Consider the following 19,104-nt stretch of genomic DNA (forward strand, 5'->3'; position numbering starts at 1 on the left):
GCCCATACCTCATAACTGGTCCATGCAGGGGTATAAAGACCTGGCCCTCTTGCCCCAAGCTGGGCTCGGCCAGGGTTCCCTCACAGACTGCGCCAGGTGCACTTTGCCCTCTGCTCCATCACGCTTCCTTCTCTGTCCCAGACAGGGGCGGGTCCTCAGCAACTCCCTGTATGCTGACTTCCATCTCCGAGCCAGCTTCACCAGGAGCCTGACCAGCGGCACTAAGCAATCTGGAGAGCTTGCGTCCCAAAGTGATATGTTAGGAATATTACATTATCGTTTAAGGGTGAGAGTGACTGAAATGAGGAAGCAGGAAAGTAACTGAAATGAAAAAGACAGACCATCTATCTCAAGGGTTGATGGGTGGGGATCAAGTGAAACTCATATGCGGCTGATGGGAGTGGGAATGGGTGCCATCACTTTGGAAAACTCTTTGACATTGTCTACTAAAGCTAAATAGCCAGACTGTATCTTCAAGGGTCTGGACACAAATTCATGAGATTTGAACAGAACTTCTGCTGTCCACTGCTGAAGACTCTTACAGATAATTCTGGGGTCCAGAGGCTGTAGCCAACTTATGGTGAACGGCTTCCTAGCCCTGTCTTCTCTCCACTTCCTCACAGTAAGCCGAGCCTATGCAATCTCTAGAGTCCTGATTAATTTGGACTCAATATTGATCACATAATCATCAGTGCAGACTAAGCAAGACATAGAATGTGCAGGGAAATACGGCTTGACCCAAGACCTAGAAGGGACATTGAACTTGATACAATGTGTCCGAGATAACAAAGATGCCATCCCTTTTTTAGAGGTCTCTCTCCTCACCTACCTTCCCAACTACCCACCCACTCTTATAACCATCAATATTGCCTTGTGTTGAAAAGGTGCCCTTTCCTGTTTAAGAGGCTACAGAGAAAAAGGTTTGAGCCATAAACTGAATTGCCTCTTTCTCCCTGGACCTACCCCTGTAATCTTTGAGAGAAAATTTGACTGTCAGTGCTTTAAGTGCTCCTTCTGACAGTGTTACTTAGGTCATGGAGTCATTATTTAAAAAGAGCTAAGTTATAGCTGTTTTTATGTTATTTAAACTAGTGTTTCTACAAGAGATTGAATTTAGTATAAATAGAGATGAACTTCAAGATTAAAACTGAAATGTTCCTTAAGTATGATGGTGTGTGTGCATGTGTGTTTGAATGGGCATTGTTGTGTTTGCAAGGCTGTGTGCATGAGTGTGGTCACCTGAATGTTTGCATGAATGTATGCATGAAGGTGTTTGCATGGGTGTGTGCTTGCAAGTATATACTGTATGTGTGTATGCATGGGACTATGCGTGCCTGTGTTTGCATGGGCGTGTGCACACGTATGCACATTCTCTGTTAATGTGATGCCATCTTCAGGGTGCATGTCACTCTCTGGAGACTCACAGCTCTCTGCTTTCGATTACACTCAGTCTATCCAAACCCCCTCTGAACTAATTCTAATCAGCTTGGGAGCCACCACACTCAGGCACGAGGCTGTCAAATGTGAGTGCTTGCAGATGTCAGTGCAGGAATCCAGGAGGACAGATCAAGGCTGAGTCACTGAAAGATGCATGCCAGCGCATCCCAGCTCTAGAGCACTAGCACAGCTGTAAGAAAACGTGTCGTGACAGTAAATCAATAACCTCTTGGAGACGATCCATTTCTGAAATATCCCTGCTTAATTATGCCAGTGCACGCTTGGCAACGGCACTTTGCTCCAGCATTAACCTAATGCTTTTGCATGAAGCAGGATTATACCCGGCTCTCATAAGTCAAATTTGACATTTCAAATCAGGCTTTAAAGGTTTGGGTTATAGATTTTATAATGTCTTCAAGTCAAATGTAATTGCTCTTATTGCTGCTAGTAGACATTTGCCAATCAATCAGAATAACATTTATTTTATCATAAACAACAGTAAATTAAAACCACTTGAAGTCATTGTATTTGAAGACTCACCGGAGAAACTTCTTTAGGATCATTGAAATTTGTTTGTATATGTGATAGAGGAGTGTGATGAAATTATGGAAGTCACTGGAAATGTGCTTTGGGTCAAGTAGCCATCTTTCTTTTTGTAATAGAACGGTATAATTTTCGTGCTTTCAAGATGAATTTATTGTTTTTATGTACTTATATATTGCAGCTGGAAATTTACTTTTTTATAAATGTTGATTAAATAGGCTTTACATAAGGGAAGGTCATACTATCATGGTCCTTGAACAAACGTTTATTGAGACCCCACTACATGCATAATGGTTGTCGTGGGCATATAAAGAAAAAAGAAGGATAAATTCCTTCTGGATCAGGGCTGATGATATGGAATAGAGTACTAGTCAGAATAAGCTAGTTTATTCTAAAGTACCAAATTAACCCTAAAATCTTAATGAATTAACCTCACAAAGGTTTATTTCTCATTCCACAATGTCTACTGAGGCCGAATTGACTCCCAAGCAGCTCCCTTTCAGGCAGTGACTCAGGGATCCAGGATGCTTTCATCTTGTGGCTTCACCATTCGAACACATGGCTTCCAAGTCACTGTGGCAGGGAAAGTGAATTCACATCAGCTTTGAAATATGTTGGCCTTGAAGTGTGTGTATTACTTTTTAAATAATAGACCATTGACCAGAACTAGTCACAATCGCCTTGCCTAACTGTGAGGGATGATTCTTTAATGAGCTGAAAATGGCCCTGCCAGAAGTATATACTAAAGAGAAGGTCCCTAATATCAGGGGATTCCAGCGAGGGAAGAGCGTGAGCAAAGACATGAACGTGTAAGGCCTTTTGGTGGAATGCTGATGGTTCCCAGTACAGAGTGGTATGAGATTAATCCAGAAAAGTAAGTTGAATCTGATAGTAGGAACTTTTGAAGGCAATGCTAAAAAAAAAACAAAAATAAAAACTTAGATTTTATTATGAAGATAGTGAGAAGGTTTTAGAGAAGGAAACCAAATGGTCATAATTGTATTTTTAAAAGAATACTCTCACATTGGAGGAGGAAGGTATATATGGATAGTAGAATCATTGCAGCTCAAAATAATTTTAAGCAGCATACAACATTAAAATCCTAGTTTCTTATTTTTTCTGTTTCTTTTTTAATTTCAGAGTTCTCCTAGAAATGAGTTTTTTTTCTATCCTTGCTCCTGAAACTTATCAGCATGTCGTGATCTTTAAGAATATTTTCAGTCTTATTTACTATAGCGCAGTTGATTAAATTTCCTTTTGCCTTGTTCACTACCTACCACTACCATATGCCCCATGTTCTTCCTTCACCATCATCCAATCCACCCCCGAAAATGCTTTCAAAATACTTCTAATGATTGTACACCAAAGAAAAGACGAGAAAGGTAGCGCAAATAGCATCTCAGAAAGAGAATGCCCCTTGTTGTTATTCTCACTCCTGCCCCTCTCCCTACCTGAGGCCGTCAGTACCCATGGGATAAGCATCAAGTCTGGTCTGATAGTCTCCACTTTGAACTTGAATGTAAAAGTCATTCATCCTTCAGCTGCAGAATCATCCCAAGCTGAACGGTGGGGATGAGAGAAGGCCCCCAGTGTTTTCCTCATAGAGGCAGGCATAAGACAGAGTGGCACCCTTTCCCGCTGCCAGTTCTTCCACTGGCTATTCTCTTATTCTCGGATCTTCCCAAGTGCTCCAGAATTAGTATAGCATTGTAGTTAAAAACTGGACTCAGCCCTGGCCGATTGGCTCAGTGGTAGAGCATCGGCCTGGCATGCAGAAGTCCCGGGTCCGATTCCTGGCCAGGACACACAGGAGAGGCGCCCATCTGCTTCTCTACCCCTCCCCCTCTCCTTCCTCTCTGTCTCTCTCTTCCCCTCCTGCAGCCGAGGCTCCATTGGAGCAAAAGATGGCCTGGGCGCTGGGGATGGCTCCTTGGCCTCTGCCCCAGGCGCTAGAGTGGCTCTGGTCGCGACAGAGCGACGCCCCGGAGGGGCAGAGCATCGCCCCCTGGTGGGCAGAGCATCGCCCCCTGGTGGGCGTGCCGGGTGGATCCTGGTTGGGCGCATGCAGGAGTCTGTCTGACTGCCTCGCCATTTCCAGCTTCAGAAAAATACAAAAAAAACTGGACTCAGAAGCCAAAATGCCCAAGCCTTAGCCCTAATCTACCACCTTCCAGTTAATAACCTTGAGAAACTATCTTTACTCTGTGCCTTTGTTTTGTAATATTAAATTGATAATAAAGTATATATCAAAGGGTCATCTTGAGATGTAAATGAATTTTAATTCATGTAAAGTACTTACTATAGTCCCTGGTATGCAGTAAATATATTAGACAGTATTATTTAGCAATTTGTCTTAAGTAAGGAATCTCACAAAATAACTTGAATTTTTGGGGGTTTTTTTTGCTGTACACGCCACTTTTACTATGGATCTCATGTAGTCCTCATGCAACCCTGATGACTTTGGTCTTTTCTGGAGTCAAGGACTTCAATTTTTTACAAGATTAATTGAAATGCATTCCCAAGAGCAACAGCTTATTGGGGGGGGGGGGCAACAATTATTGTCTGCTCTGTTCTGAGATATATTTTAACTACCTGGAGTCATGAATGGCACACACTAGAAGTACAATAAGTATTTATTGAATGAATGGTTCAGTCTAAGGCTGGCTGCATCATTTACCAGTTCTACCAGATTACTTGGCCATTGTACCATCATAGGAAAGCAAGTCTGCATATATCTCATCATATTATAATCCTTCGATGGTTTGAGTGCAGTAATTAGAGGTGCTATTCTGTGGGGGCTACAGATATGAATTGTAAAACGTTTGTGGCAAAAGTTAATCCCTTTTAAGTCACGTTAAATCACTTTTAGAGTCGCGGTTACCTCATCTCTAGCATCACAGTCACAAAAGGAAGAGCTCATCTTGGTGGCCAACAGCCTGCTGGACTGAAGAAGAAGCATCACACTGGAGAGCCCTCATAACGCCACAGACCCTTAGCACCTTCTGGATACTTTTATTAGGAAGATTCGGCAAGAGAATTAACTGCCCTCGAGTCACAAAGCTTTTTAAATGCAAAAGTAATATCCCTCACCTAGTGTGACGGATGCTCCCGTGCTCTTGATCGCAAAGGTATGCGTGTCTTGGTTTGATGCACATCACGATTTTGTTTGTTGTGCCTAATTATTAAAACCGTATCTTAAGAGTTGTTGAAATGAATGTTAGAACTGGATTAATCCCAAAGTTAGTATTGTGTTCATACAGAATTTTGGAAGTGCCTGGATCATACTGGCACTCAAAAAATATTGGTTTCATCTAAATCTAAGTTTCTGATGCTGGATCACATTTCTAACGTGGTTTGGAGATGCCTGTATAAGAGCATCTCAGACTGATGTGACAGCCAGCAGGAGCAGGTATCCAACTCCGCACGGAAAAGACACAACTGGAAAGGCTCTGGCCGTTTCCGGGGAGATTGTGTCATATTGTTCAGGCATCGATTGCCACACTAAAACCAGCACCTCAGCTCGTAGGACAAGGAGGCGGGGATAGGAGAAAGTTCCTGGAAACCACAGCGGTTAAGACGTGCAGTTCCCATCATTTAAAGCACTGGAATATCTTTGCTATGAAGAGCATGAGAAAGGGTTGCAACTTTTGAGCTGACCAATTAAGATAAAATTAATAATGACAGTTTTTGGAGAAATGATAAAACATTTGGTCAGGCTTTCAGAGTTTAAAACAATTAGGTTTTTTAGAGCTTAAATCATCTTTGTCTCCAAGCTGCCTCCAGGAAAGTCGCTGACACCTCGCCACATCCACCGACTGAATTCACAGTTGCCCCAAGGGAAGATCCAGTTCAATTCTGCGCATGCTCCCTCCCAGCACTGCTTTTCCCTGTTTCCACCCAACATTCAGCTTGTGTGGAGAGCCCAGAAGCTTTGCAAAAGTTAGATGCAGTTAGTGTTTTATAATCTTTGCCAGTTTCATCTGACATCACCCTTCCTGTCATTTTAGACCATGGTTTGCTAATAAAATGGGCATTATCTTCAAACTTGGAAATCCCTTCTTAGTTTATTACAGAATAAAACATTTCTCTTTTTTTTTTTTTTTTTTTTTTTGTATTTTTCTGAAGCTGGAAACGGGGAGAGACAGTCAGACAGACTCCCGCATGCACCCGACCGGGATCCACCCGGCACGCCCACTAGGGGCGACGCTCTGCCCACCAGGGGGCGATGCTCTGCCCCTCCGGGGCGTCGCTCTGTCCTGACCAGAGCCACTCTAGCGCCTGGGGCAGAGGCCAAGGAGCCATCCCCAGCGCCCGGGCCATCTTTGCTCCAATGGAGCCTCGGCTGCGGGAGGGGAAGAGAGAGACAGAGAGGAAGGAGGGGGGGTGGGAGGTGGAGAAGCAAATGGGCGCTTCTCCTATGTGCCCTGGCCGGGAATCGAACCTGGGTCCCCCGCACGCCATGCCGATGCTCTACCACTGAGCCAACCAGCCAGGGCCAACATTTCTCTTCTTTAATCTCCTTTTATTCTAGAGGGAATTGAGAGGGTGGGGAAGTAAACAAAATATGCAAGTTACAGTCTGGAGTATACAACTTTCTGTATCCTAGAGTATTTCCCATATTGTTTTTGTTTGTGATCTATCTGTCAAATATTAATAATTAGAACTCTCTGTCACTCCATCCTCCCAGGCAGGTCTGGTCACATCTATAGCCCTGCGTGCATCATGGGTGCCCACACGAATGCAGGTGTTCAGTGCCACCTGTGCACACACATGCACATGCACTGGGCCACCCTCCACTTTTATTTATGATCAGAAATTGTCAAAGGGATAAAGGGTAACCTAGATACCCTGACAAACAGGAAGGCAAGAAGTGTGGAATACATATGCAGGATCTCCCAGGGACCCTCCTCCACATCCAGGAAGCCAGACACCCCGGGAGCTAGGCTCAGCAATCTCATTTTTCACAACTCACCTGGAGATCAGATGCACACCTTCCTCGAGAACACTCCCAGGCTCTGCCTGTGTCCCCCGGATGGAAATAAGAAGACCTGGGTTGCCAGCTCTCTTCCCGTTCGGCAGGGGTTGGGCTGGCGCACCTCACACTCAAAAGCTGTTTTGGCTTCCAAAGAAGAAAATGATTTGTACCTGGTGTATATATAGTATTGGAGCAGGACTCTCCTATTGAAAAAATATTTTGGAGAGAGGAGAAAGACCAGAGAAATTGCAGCGAAATGTAGGCTTCCTATCTTGCATATTATTTTTATAATGTATATCCTGATTACAAGTCTAGAGCTCTAAAATAATCTTGAGTGGTGAGCTCTAAAATAATCTAGAGTGGTGTCCTAATCCACCCAGTCTACATGCCTGAACGCATATCCTCGAACAGCTTAGCTTTTATTCTTCTATTTATTCCACAGCAAAGTTTATTCCAAAGCTTTCCTTTAGCTTATAGGCTACTGGTCACCATCGCAGACAATCAAAATGCTCTTCCCAATGTCCAGACCCGTCTTGTGGAATGTAAATCCATTTCATTTATCCTGTTCCAACCCACTAACCTTCCTACTCATTGGCCTCTTCGTTTCTCTGGTAAAGGAACATCTGTTCATAAATCAAGTGATTTAGCAGTTAGAAAGTACACCTACAATTTACGATCATCTGTTCTAGTGCATAGGCTGTGAGCCCCGACGGCATGCAAGATAATTGATGTGGCACAGAGATCTGCCATTAGATAATATTGAATCATTGAGTGGAAAGGTAATTCCCTCTCAGTTATTTTTCAATCTTCCTGATTCCATTTAGGAGAGCCATTATTTTATGCTGGTGCGTCTTTAATGTCCTCTAATACTTACCAACATCCCTCCTTAACATATATAGAGCAGACCTCAGAATCAGAGCCTTTGCCAGCAAACATATCAAGTGAACATTTATTAAGATCAATTAAGTTTCATTGCATTTGTGGTTATCTTCTATTTATGACAAATGGTAGTCTATCTAGGAGAGTTTATAAGTCCCAATAAGTTTCCCTTTAAACACATTTACTTAAGGAAAAGATTTTAATTGAGTCAGAATATAATTTTTTTTAATAAACCAGGTACTGTGTAACAGGCTACATTAGGAGTTTTTACTTTATTTCCCTTTTTTAGATTTTATTTATTCATTTTTAGAAAGAAAGAGAGAGAGAAAGAGAGAGAAAGAGAGAAGGGAGAGGAGCAGGAAGCATCAACTTCCATATGTGCCTTGACCGGGCAAGCCCGGGGTATCAGTGTCAAACCAGCAACCTCAGTGTTTAAGGTTGTTTTATCCACGGAGCCACCACAGGCCAGGCTAGTTTTTACCTTTTTTAGGCCGAGGCACTTGTATCTCTGGGTTTCTTTCTCCATTTATTTATTTATATTTACTTGTATAGAAATTTATATACACATATACAAAAGTGTGTGCTTTACACATGTATACCAGGTTTAAAGGCATATTATTTATAAATACCTATATATTATATGTATGTATATATAAATATGTATATATTTTATATATAGCATTTATGACTGCATTGGTAAGAACATGAATATCATCTTTAACTCTAAAAGTTCATTTTTTTGCTTCTGACTGTAAAAGAAATTCAAACCTTTTCATGGGCCCTGGGCACTGTGTCGGCCACGCCTACCTAATGCATAGGTGGGCCTGGCATGTGATACAGCAAAACTGAAAACAGTAGTTCGTCATGACTGAAGCTTGAGATGCACAAATTCTACTGTGTGTCTCCAAAGTGTATCTACACCTCCATGAGAAAACTGGACATTAAAAGATTCGAGGAATAGAAACAGATCATTCCTGAGTTTCTGGGTTTGCTGCTTTTTTTATTTTTCAGTTGTCAGTTGATCCTTTATTGAGATATTTTCCTCTATAGTTCTTAAGTCCCCAGGCATTCCATTGTACCACTGTGGATGGAACCTGTGATGTCATGAAGGTGGTGACCATAAACATCACAGCCAACAGACCAGACAGCCCCAGGTTCTCTTTCCTGGTCCCAGAGAGATCTCTGGCTATACAGATCAGTGCTACATCTACCAGGGTAACCAGGCAATGTTGAAAATCCCATTGAAAGTGCTTCCCCACTGTGCTGGATGGGCTTTGTTTCTCTCTGCCTCTGGCTAGTTCTTGAAGGCCTTTGACGACAGGGCAGAAGAAGGAGGTCCCCCTCAAGCTGGGCCTGTCTGTCCTGAGTGGTCAGTTTCACTGTACTTCTCAAACCCTTCCAGTCACCTGTTACCATTTCTGAAGATAGACCCAACCTTGGGGGCGAGGGCAGATGTGGCGCCCAGTTCCCACCCTGCACTTCACAAGTATGACTCTGATCTCACCCAATGCGGGGTGACCAAGGAGGCCACATTGTGGCCTCAACGAGCCCAGAACTGAAAGAGTTGCCTCTTTTTCTCCTCAGCTGTCAGTGCACCATTGAAGGGTTCTACTTGACGCCAGCTGATTTTACCATTTGTTATTATTCAGAATGCTTATATGCCACAGGAAATAAACACATTTAACAAAATATGTTGTTTTTTTTACAATGAAGATCTTTTTGTTTACTTTGGGGGTCGAGAAAAAAAAATAGTTCTGGTCTGTTGAGAGGCAATATAAGTGATTTACAGTCGTACTCCCACACACTTATTGAGTGAATGATTATTTAACTCCTATCTTTTAAAGATGTAATTCTAAAGTAGAAAATAGAGTATGGGATTTGATGACAGACAGAACTGGTCTTAAACCTACCTCCAGACTTACTAGCTTTATGATTTGGGACAGGATAATTCCCTTTCCAAGTCTTCATTCCCACACCTGCAGAATGGAGTTAAAAATTCTCACTTTAAGATGTTATTTTGAAGATTAAATAAATTATCTCCCCAAATATTTATCGATCCCCTCCGATGTGCCAGGCACTTGTCTGAGTGCTACAAATGCCACAATGAGCAAAATGTAAGGTTATCATTCTTGGGCAGCTGTTGGTCTTGAATTGAGCTGAATATTTTCTTATTGGTTCTTGAGTCACTGAAGCACAGTATTATACTGGACATGAATAAGAACTGTAGTTGTTGTGCCTGTACTTCTCAAACAATCATCCCTCTTGCTGCTATAGATTTCAAGTAATAACTGAGCTCCTAACGGTTACTTAGAGATTCAGCAGGACTATTTATGGAGTTTAAATTCCTTTCTAATTCATAGAACTGTAACTACCTGCAGGGCAACATTTATATTTGCTATAAATATTTTGCACTACTTTTATTTGTGTTAATATGTACTTTTTTTTCTTAAGTGAAAAGTGGGAGGCAGAGAGACAGACTTCCACATGGGCCCCAACCAGGATACACCCAGCAAGCCTTTTATGGGGCGATGCTCTGCCAATCTGGGGCCATTGCTTCATTGCTCGGCCACCAAGCTAGTTTAGTGCTTGAGGCAAAACCATGAAGCCATACTCAGTGCCCAGGGCCAACTTGCTCCAACTGAGCCATGACTGAAGGAAGGGAAGAGAGAGACAGAGAAAGAAAAGGGAGAAGGTGAGGACGTAGAGAAGCAGATGGTCACTTTACTTGTGTGCCCGGACTGGGAACCCAGAACATCCACATGCCGGGCCAACACTCTACCTCTGAGCCAAACAACCACAGCTTGTACTGTATTTTGGTAAGCATAATTAGCATGATAAATTTTTAGAGAGTAAGATATATATCTTCTAGTGCCTGGAAATTCTGAATATAAGCTGTTAAGTTACCCTGCTATAGAAAAACCTTCTCCTGAGACTTGCCAATATCCAAACTGGCACAAGCACAGCCAGCCACAAAAAAAGATCTTTTGTCATTAGTTATATCACTGATGGAACAAGTAGCTCCTTTTTTAGTGGTAATGATGCCAGTGATGAAGTAATCTAGCTAGGTCTTCATTTCTCAAAGGGATTTTGTGCCTGGCATCATCAAAGTACATTCTAACACTTCCTGGTATGACATCTGATCAGCAGGAGCCAAGCCAGGTAAAATAATGATAACTGAGTAACTAAAAACATTCCGATTCGTTATTTGAACTTATATCACGTTATATAAAAATGGATGATTTTCTACTCTGGAGTAAATGGATGAAAAGGTAGAGTTTAGACATTACTTAATGATAACAACTCAAAAATAATATCATTCTGTAACCCACACAAGCCACCAAAGTCAGCATTGCCTTCAGTGCAGACATTTTCATGAATCTTTCTTCTATGTAAGATTTTAAAAGACTTGGCCTATTGTTTGCCATATATTTGAATTTTACATGACTACACCATTGTAAAACTATTGTTAGCTGCTGAAATTGTTGGGAGAAATTCTAGGCCACTGTCATGTGAGGTGACTAGGGTTTGAGGGGGGGCAATAAAAGAGATCTTTAAAATTTAATATAACTTCTCTGAAGTTGCATACATGTACATTTTGCATGGTTCCCTTCGAGAGCCATTTATACTGTTTTAAACAATAATAGAGAAACAAAGAATAAAGAAATATAAAGCCACCTGACTTGACATTCTAAGAATTACTAATTACCATAATCTAAATACTAATATATTGGCAGTCAGAACGGTTGGTTATCTAGAGAAGAATGCTTAAAATAGACTTTCCAGTCTTAGTATTTGTCTAAAAATCCTATTGTTCATTATTTCTATCAATATACATAATAAGTTGTTCCAAAAATGTTCACCTTGATATTCCCACCACACAGGTAGACAGTGCCTACCTGCAACCTGTTTCTATTTTGCTACAATATTTACTAGAGTGTGAGCATCATTCCATTCAGCTTCCTGTTTTTCCTTGAATATGCAAACAATACAGCCAGAACAGAACAAAGATTCTTTTACAGCCATTAAGGGTATCAAAGAGAATGCAAACCTGCTAATGGCTCCGTTCCTAGTCCTGTCATCTTCTTTTTCTTGGGAAACTCTCCAGTGTTGGAAGGTAAATCTATACCCTGACCCAGTTTTACCTAAGCTCTTCTTTCTTCTGTCCACCAAATTTCAACATCAAGAGCACTTGACCTTCCTTTCTTGCTATCATATGGAGGAGATAAATTTCACCTCCAACCTGGCCCCTCCAAACTGAGTACATACATAGAGTAGCCACTGGGTCCAGAAAACAGGTGGTAATGTTCCACTCAGCTTCTTTGGAGTCTGTCTTCAGACATCATGTCTAAGTCCTTGCACAGCTGGTACAAACTGGTACATAATTTCTGAGAGCTAATTTTGCATTATTTCTAACTGGCTGCCAGTACACACATAATTTGGCATTATGTATTAACATCCTTAAAATCGTCACAGCCTTTGACTATAAGAAAATAATTTAACAATCAGATGTCCATACAAAGACTTCTTAAAAAGATATTTACCATGATATTTTTAATAGGTGAAAAACTGAAAATCTTATACTACTTACTCTCCAAGAACAGAAATTAGTTAAATAAATTTTGGTACATCCATCCATAAGATGGAATTTTAAGAAGCTATGGTCAGGGTTGACATTCTTAGAAGGATTTTTTTTTAGTGGCTTATTAAAATTTTTCATGTTACAATTTAAAACAAAATTCATGCGCAGTATGATCTTAACTGTGTATAAATAATATGAACAGGGTACGGGGAGACATATACCAAAATATTAACACTGGTTGTTTTTATTCCTTTCTTATGTTCCAATTTTTCCCCCTTTACGTCTTTCTATATTATAGAAATTTCTTGTAACAGACATAAATAAAATTTCAAAAATTAAGATACAGAAGAAAAATTACGATGGAGCCATTGACGCATTCCCTGTTTACAGTACACTGCTCTCTGATGTGTCGCTTTTACAGAGGATTACACTATCCATTCTCCGACTGAAGTTGAAATAACTACTGAGGGGCGATGATGAGACTCTGTGTCACCTGGTCTGTGTTCCTTTTCAGCACACAATGGTGTTGCCCTTTATATTGATCGAGATGAGGACATCACACCACGCGTATCCCAGCAGGAGCAGCGGACTCACTGCCATATGCACCTTCTCTGTTGGCTATATATTATGGTAAGGACAGTGCCTGCTGGGTGTTCGTATTGTATTAGATTTTGCACTGCTAAATTTGGGCACATATTTCGTTATGGATATAATCACTAACAGATTCACACTGCGTGCCTCATTTGGTCCAAGACCTGGGCTTTGTCTCATTTCCCCAGATGCTTATATTTTTAGAAAGTATATGCCAAACCTCACACAACAGGAATTTGTTGAACAATCCCATGTAAGCAGAGGCTCTTCCAAGGCTACATTTTTCAACTCTTTTTCAAACTAAATGTTTTTCTTGGACACCAGTTTTATTGCTTAAGGGCTTTTCTGCTTGGGATGTTTTGTTGTCGCTTTTGTTGGAGATCAGGGGAGTTGCAATAAATGAAAACAAGCACAGAAGAAATGACTTCTTAAAGGAGTGACTTTTAAACTTCATAGGAAACAAGTGAAATGTACATTTTCCTGAGTCAGTTGAAAAACCTATTCCAGAATTACCTATTAAATATAACATGCATTTAATGGTGTGTTTTTTTTAAAATTGAGGTGATTAAATTACAAGAAATCTCTAAAGGGTCTGTTGGGCATGAGTAAGTCCCAAATGGGAGATGCCAAATTTATCTGATAAGAGCTTTGCCTGATGAGTTTATTGCACATGAATTGCAGTTCTTACTATGTTTTGATGTTTCGCAATTGTTTATCTTAAGATAGGCAATTTCTTATTTCTCTTTATAATTCCAAGTCCTCTTTGATATATTAGCATACACAGAAGTGATCTCTCCCGCCAGCATTTCTCTCTCTTAGGACTCTCTTGTCCTGCATTCTGGGTCACCATCCCCTCTTTTAAGCCCAGAGGATTGAATAATGTTCTCTCAACCCAACACCCCCCACCCCCAAACAAACTATACTTAATCCCATCAAACTCCTGGAGCCCTTTGGGAAGCCAGTCTCCATGGAGAATTCTGCTCCAGCCAGCCCAAAAAATATAAAATAAAGGCCAGTCCAGTACTTCATATACTTTGCTCACATAATGCCACAGCTCTGAACAGAAAAGGAGTTTGCTTCTAGGAAGTCACACCCTATGACTAGATAGATCTAAGGGGACATCCAGACTACAGACCTCAAAACAAACATGCACTAATGCTCATTCCACCGGCCTCTTCATCAACGGGTCAAAGACCATTTGTGAGGACTGGGGAATGCTTGCTTTCCTAGTCACTGTCTAGATATTTTTCCCCTGAAACATTAAGTATTACCTTTCTCTGATAGAAACAGTCCAAACGATCAGGGCTCACGGGTGAAGTGTGACTGTGAAATTACATCTTAAAAATAAACGTAGGTGCTTTACTTCTGAACTCGATAGTCAGAGGATGCTTATCTTTCAGAAGAGCTGTTTGGGAAGCCACACAATTATTCCCAAGATGCAGCAGTACTCACAGCATACCAGGGAACGCCTATAGCATTTGTTTAAACAGCAAATGCCCTTCTCCCCTCCCTCCCAAAAGTACATTCTCATCATTTTTCACTACTATTTGCTTACCTACAGGAAGGGAATTTTCTTACTCTGGGAACACTGGGTGTATTTGCATGAGTTCATTTATATGCCATTAAGTTATCTGAATCTTGTAGAACCCCGGAGGTTTCAGGAACTGTAAGTTTTCAGATAGATGGTCTTTCTTCCACTGCGGGTACAATCAGTCCACGTTCCAAAGAGACATGTGGGAAATACCACATCGTCTTCATTATAGACCCCCAAGATCCCTCATTAAAATGAAGCATTGCTCACGTTCTTCACGCCAAGCGAGGCTTGCCAGCTCTGCGTACTCCCTAAGCAAACCAGTACTTGTTTGGACATGTATTTGCACTAACTAGTGAATTCTCTCAGATACGTTCTGAGAAAGCTTTCAAAATAGACTTTTTCCTTTGGTGTTCTGCCCTAGGCATTCACCGCTATGCCAAGACCTAAACAATATCCCTCCCATCATGTCACATTATATAAATCCAAGGATTTTACTTGTTAACAAAAAGGTACTGGTTTTTTCTCCCTTTCAGACTGTCTTAGGGCCGAAACTTAGGACCAGCAGAAGGTTCAGGATATGAAATCTCTTGATAGCATACCAGGGTTGTGGCAGGACATTTCAGAACCTCATGCCAAAATAGAAGAAAGCATTCTTCTTATCACATGCGAGTTATAAAGTAAATAAATGTCCCTTCCAGTCCTCTCTATGGTTGAGCTGAACCTATAGCTCTGAAATGGCTGGCCAGGCTGGCTGTCTGCTCTGTCCAGATTTTAGCTTTCTCTTCATCTCCCAACCCTCCTGTCCTATCTGTTCTCTCCGTAGATTTGGAGAGTGAGGGTTGAGAAAGCGAGGAACACTGGAACTTTTCATCATAGACTGGAGCCCATTGAGTTCCCACTCTCATGGCTCCATTTCCCAGTCCCTGTGTCAGTCCTACCCCAGCTTAGTATCTTGAAATCATCTCAGGATCCTTTCATGGTCACTTCTACATCCTCGCAGTTTCCTTCCACTCGTCTAGGTGTCTGAGACACAAGCGTCTCCTTGTCTACATACAGCGAGCTCTTAATTCCTTTCCTACACATCTCCTTCCATTGCACTTCCCCAAACAGTCCTCTGCACCAGGAGTGTGGGATTTCCCCTTACAAATGAGGTGATCCATATTGTCTTATGCAACACACAACACAAAAGTCCCCTTGGTTTCCAGGGCAACAGCAATTATCAGGAACTGTAAAGGGTACCTGCCATTCATTTGAGTGCTATGCCAGTGCTTTCAAATATTATTTAGTTCCCAAGCAACCCTTTGAGATAGACATTATCTAGTCCATTTTACAGATAAGGAAACCATGGGATTACCTGACTTGCCCAAGGAAAAGCCACTGGTGTTGTTGTTGTTGTTGCCAGGTACTATAGTGCCAGCCCCAGTGGGTGGCTGCAGAGTCTGTGCACTTAACCATATCCTCCACTGCCTCTTCCTGTGTGCAGAGACACTCCATGCGTGAGCAGACTGAGTGGGTTTCTAGTTTTTGTTTCTGTTGTGAAACAGTACATCAGAAGCAGTCATGTCTAGTAGTTAAGGCCACTTTGTGGGTTTGAATTTTGACTCCTCCACTTAACCTTTCTGGGCTTTAATTTATTCAGATATAAAATAGGAACAAGACTATGGTGTACTTTATGGTACAGTTCTGAGGACTCAGTTCCTTGTATATAGAACCCATACAGCAATACCACAATAAAAATTTCTATATTTATTTTTATTTATTTTTTTAACAGAGACAGAGAGAGAGTCAGAGAGAGGGACAGACAGGAACAAAGAGAGATGAAAAGAATCAATCATCAGTTTCTCGTTGTGACACCTGAGTTGTTCATTGATTGCTTTCTCATATGTGCCTTGACCGCGGGCCTTCAGCAGACCGACTAACCACTTGCTCAAGCCAACGACCTTGGGTCCAAGCTGGTGAGCTTTGCTCAAACCAGATGAACCCACACTCAAGCTGGCGACCTCGGGGTCTTGAACCTTGGTCCTCCGCAACCCAGTCCAACACTCTATCTACTGCTCTACCGCCTGGTCAGGCTATATTTATTATTATTATTATTATTATTATTATTTCTATATTTGCAGTTCTGAGAAGTTACTCAATGAATAGAAACAAGAATATATAATGCTTTATTATCAAGGGTGTTGGGCAATTGAGTTTGTAAAATTTGTGTTTTTTGAGTTTACTCATTTTTATTGTTAAAAATGGTGCTGGGAAGCCATGTGTGTGCTTCCCCTCAGAGCAGGGCAGTTGATTACAAATTTCAGATTACCTTCCTGGTTGGGAAGAGCCATTGTTATGCTAATGTTTTCTGGAGGAGAGCTTTCGCGCCAAAAAGTTTTCAAAAGTAAAAGAGAAGAAGGAAGAAGGAAGCCAAGATGGCAGGGTGCTGAAGGAGAAGCTAGTTTGTGCAGAGAGGAGAAGGAAGACGATTTGCAGATGGGGAACCAGAGGTGACTGAGACTGGTGGGGCCTTTGATTTTAGGGAAACCTGGAGAAGATTCTCCTGGTTGTGGAATCGGAGAATGTGTCAGAGTTTTAGAGCCCTGTGTGTGTGCTCATTTGCTGGTACAAGAGTAGAATAAAGGATGACCCACCATTTTTTGGCTCCACTGTTTCTTTACCTTCTGCCTGAATCTAATGGGAACCTGCATGTGAATGGCCATGATGGAGGTGGCCCCTGGCCTTACAAAGGGTTTCAGAATTTTAGTTACAAGGCTGTTATGTCCTTTCTCTTCCTTTAACTCATCCTCACTCACTCATACCATCTTCACTTAAAAAACCGAAACAACCCTCAAAGATATAAAATGTCACTTTTGTTTGTTTCTTTTAAGTCTAAAAGAATCATCAGATAATCCCGAAGGGGGGCTGAGTAAAACAAATAGCTTTAAGATAATAGAATATTGACTGCTGTCAACCTATAGTTGACAAATTCTGCTAAACAAGACATCCTCACTTCACCTGGTGCAGGACTCCTGCTGGCCGCCCTGTTCCTTGGCTGTCTGTCCCTCACTCCTACCCACCAGCATCTCTCATCCTTGTCTTCCTAAATACTGCTGCTGCTCAGTGCTCTGCTTTTTAGTCTGTAAGACACAGAAAAAGGAAACCACTCCAGGTTGGAAATTTACATTCCCAAGGGTTCAACAGTGAAGTATTCTCTATCCCAGGGGGGTGGGGTGGGGTAGGTCTTTCTCCAGCCCCTGGCCATTCCCTCCTCCCCTGGTGGTTCTCATTCACTCAGGGCACACAAGGAGATTTCAGGGATATCGCATGATACATGCTGACCACTAAATGCAAGACACAAGACATGGTCAAGAACAAGGCACAGCATTAGTGAAGGAGTTCTGAAACTGTCTTCTTATGATAAATATTTCTTGTCACTGCAATGAACTACTTTAAAGCAAAGTAGAGATTTCTATTGTCTTGAAGCCCTCGAGCCCAATTTTTAAAATTCCATGTTCCAAATCTTATCCTGAATGTATTCATTGTACAACTCCCCAACCCAGAAAATAAACAAAGTAAAATCATGATAAAATGTGATCTTTCTTTTATGATGTAATTCTAAATTGACCCGAATGTGAATTTTGTCTCCTAGTAAACTTGATTATCCCTCGGCTATGCAGTTGAAGATTTTTTTTCTTGTTGAAACTTTTCTGTGTTTCCTTAAGTTTGTGCTGGAAACATACATTATTTTTAAAACAAAAAACAATTCTTAAAAATAAAAGTGTACACACATTTAAAAGCCTTGGAAAGAATTTTTAGCCATGAACAAGTAAAAATTTTAACCATAAAGTTTGTATCCTCTTCACTGAGAAAAATAAATTTTAGACCACATCAAAATCTCCCTTGTTTAATTGGACGCTTCTTACAAGCCAACAAATCTACCAATGTATAGTTGACCAGCATGAGACATTTCTCCTTGTTCAACTTGAGCCTTCCACTCCACTATAACTGCCTATGACTTTGACATTGGTAGTGGTGTGTGAAAGTTCTTCTGATCTCGGGGATTCAGAGAACTGGGACCAAGCTGAAAGAGTAAGGTGTTAAGGACACACTCTGAAGAGACATCTTTCTTGGAGCTTACAAGAGACAACCCAAAGACTCCACTCCCCCGCCCGTCACAAGAGCCATCCACACTTTGTGCCACACCCATATTTCTTCTTTCTTCCTCAGTCTGGTTGGGGAGGGGAGGTCTTTGCAGCCCTGGGTCTAGGGAAGCCATTGGGGAAGGAAGTGTCTCCCATACTCACCAAAGCCAATTGTAAGACACTCCAGGGAAATCCCTAGTACATGTCAGGGGTAAGACAGGAATCTAACTTAGGAAGCAGACTTGTTAACTTACCTTGCACCTCCTACCTGAGCAAGGAAGGGCATGGGAAGGATATGGCAGGATGAAGAGAGGGGCGACTGTAGTGCGGTCTATATCCTGTCCTATGTGGCAGCTTGGGTGTTTCTTATAGATCTGGTTTGACATCAAGAGACATCACTAGACTTGACCTCTCCTGATGGTGGCTCATCCAGGAAGGCTAG

The 19,104-nt window shown here is 41.6% G+C and overlaps 1 protein-coding gene across 2 annotated transcripts in view; it reads left to right on the plus strand.

The window, feature by feature from the left end:
- AIG1 (androgen induced 1) overlaps positions 1-19,104 on the plus strand; it is a 198,757-nt gene that overhangs the window by 153,016 nt on the left and 26,637 nt on the right. The window contains exon 4 of one of the 2 annotated variants that reach the window (XM_066248275.1): positions 12,928-13,043. The exons of the other annotated variant lie outside the window; for it this stretch is intronic. Within the exon in view, the coding sequence (XP_066104372.1) occupies positions 12,928-13,043 (116 nt within the window). The remainder of the gene's footprint in view (positions 1-12,927; positions 13,044-19,104) is intronic. 2 annotated transcript variants of the gene reach the window in all.

The sequence above is a fragment of the Saccopteryx bilineata genome, chromosome 12 (genome assembly GCF_036850765.1).
Source record: "Saccopteryx bilineata isolate mSacBil1 chromosome 12, mSacBil1_pri_phased_curated, whole genome shotgun sequence".
Taxonomy (NCBI): Eukaryota; Metazoa; Chordata; class Mammalia; order Chiroptera; family Emballonuridae; genus Saccopteryx; species Saccopteryx bilineata.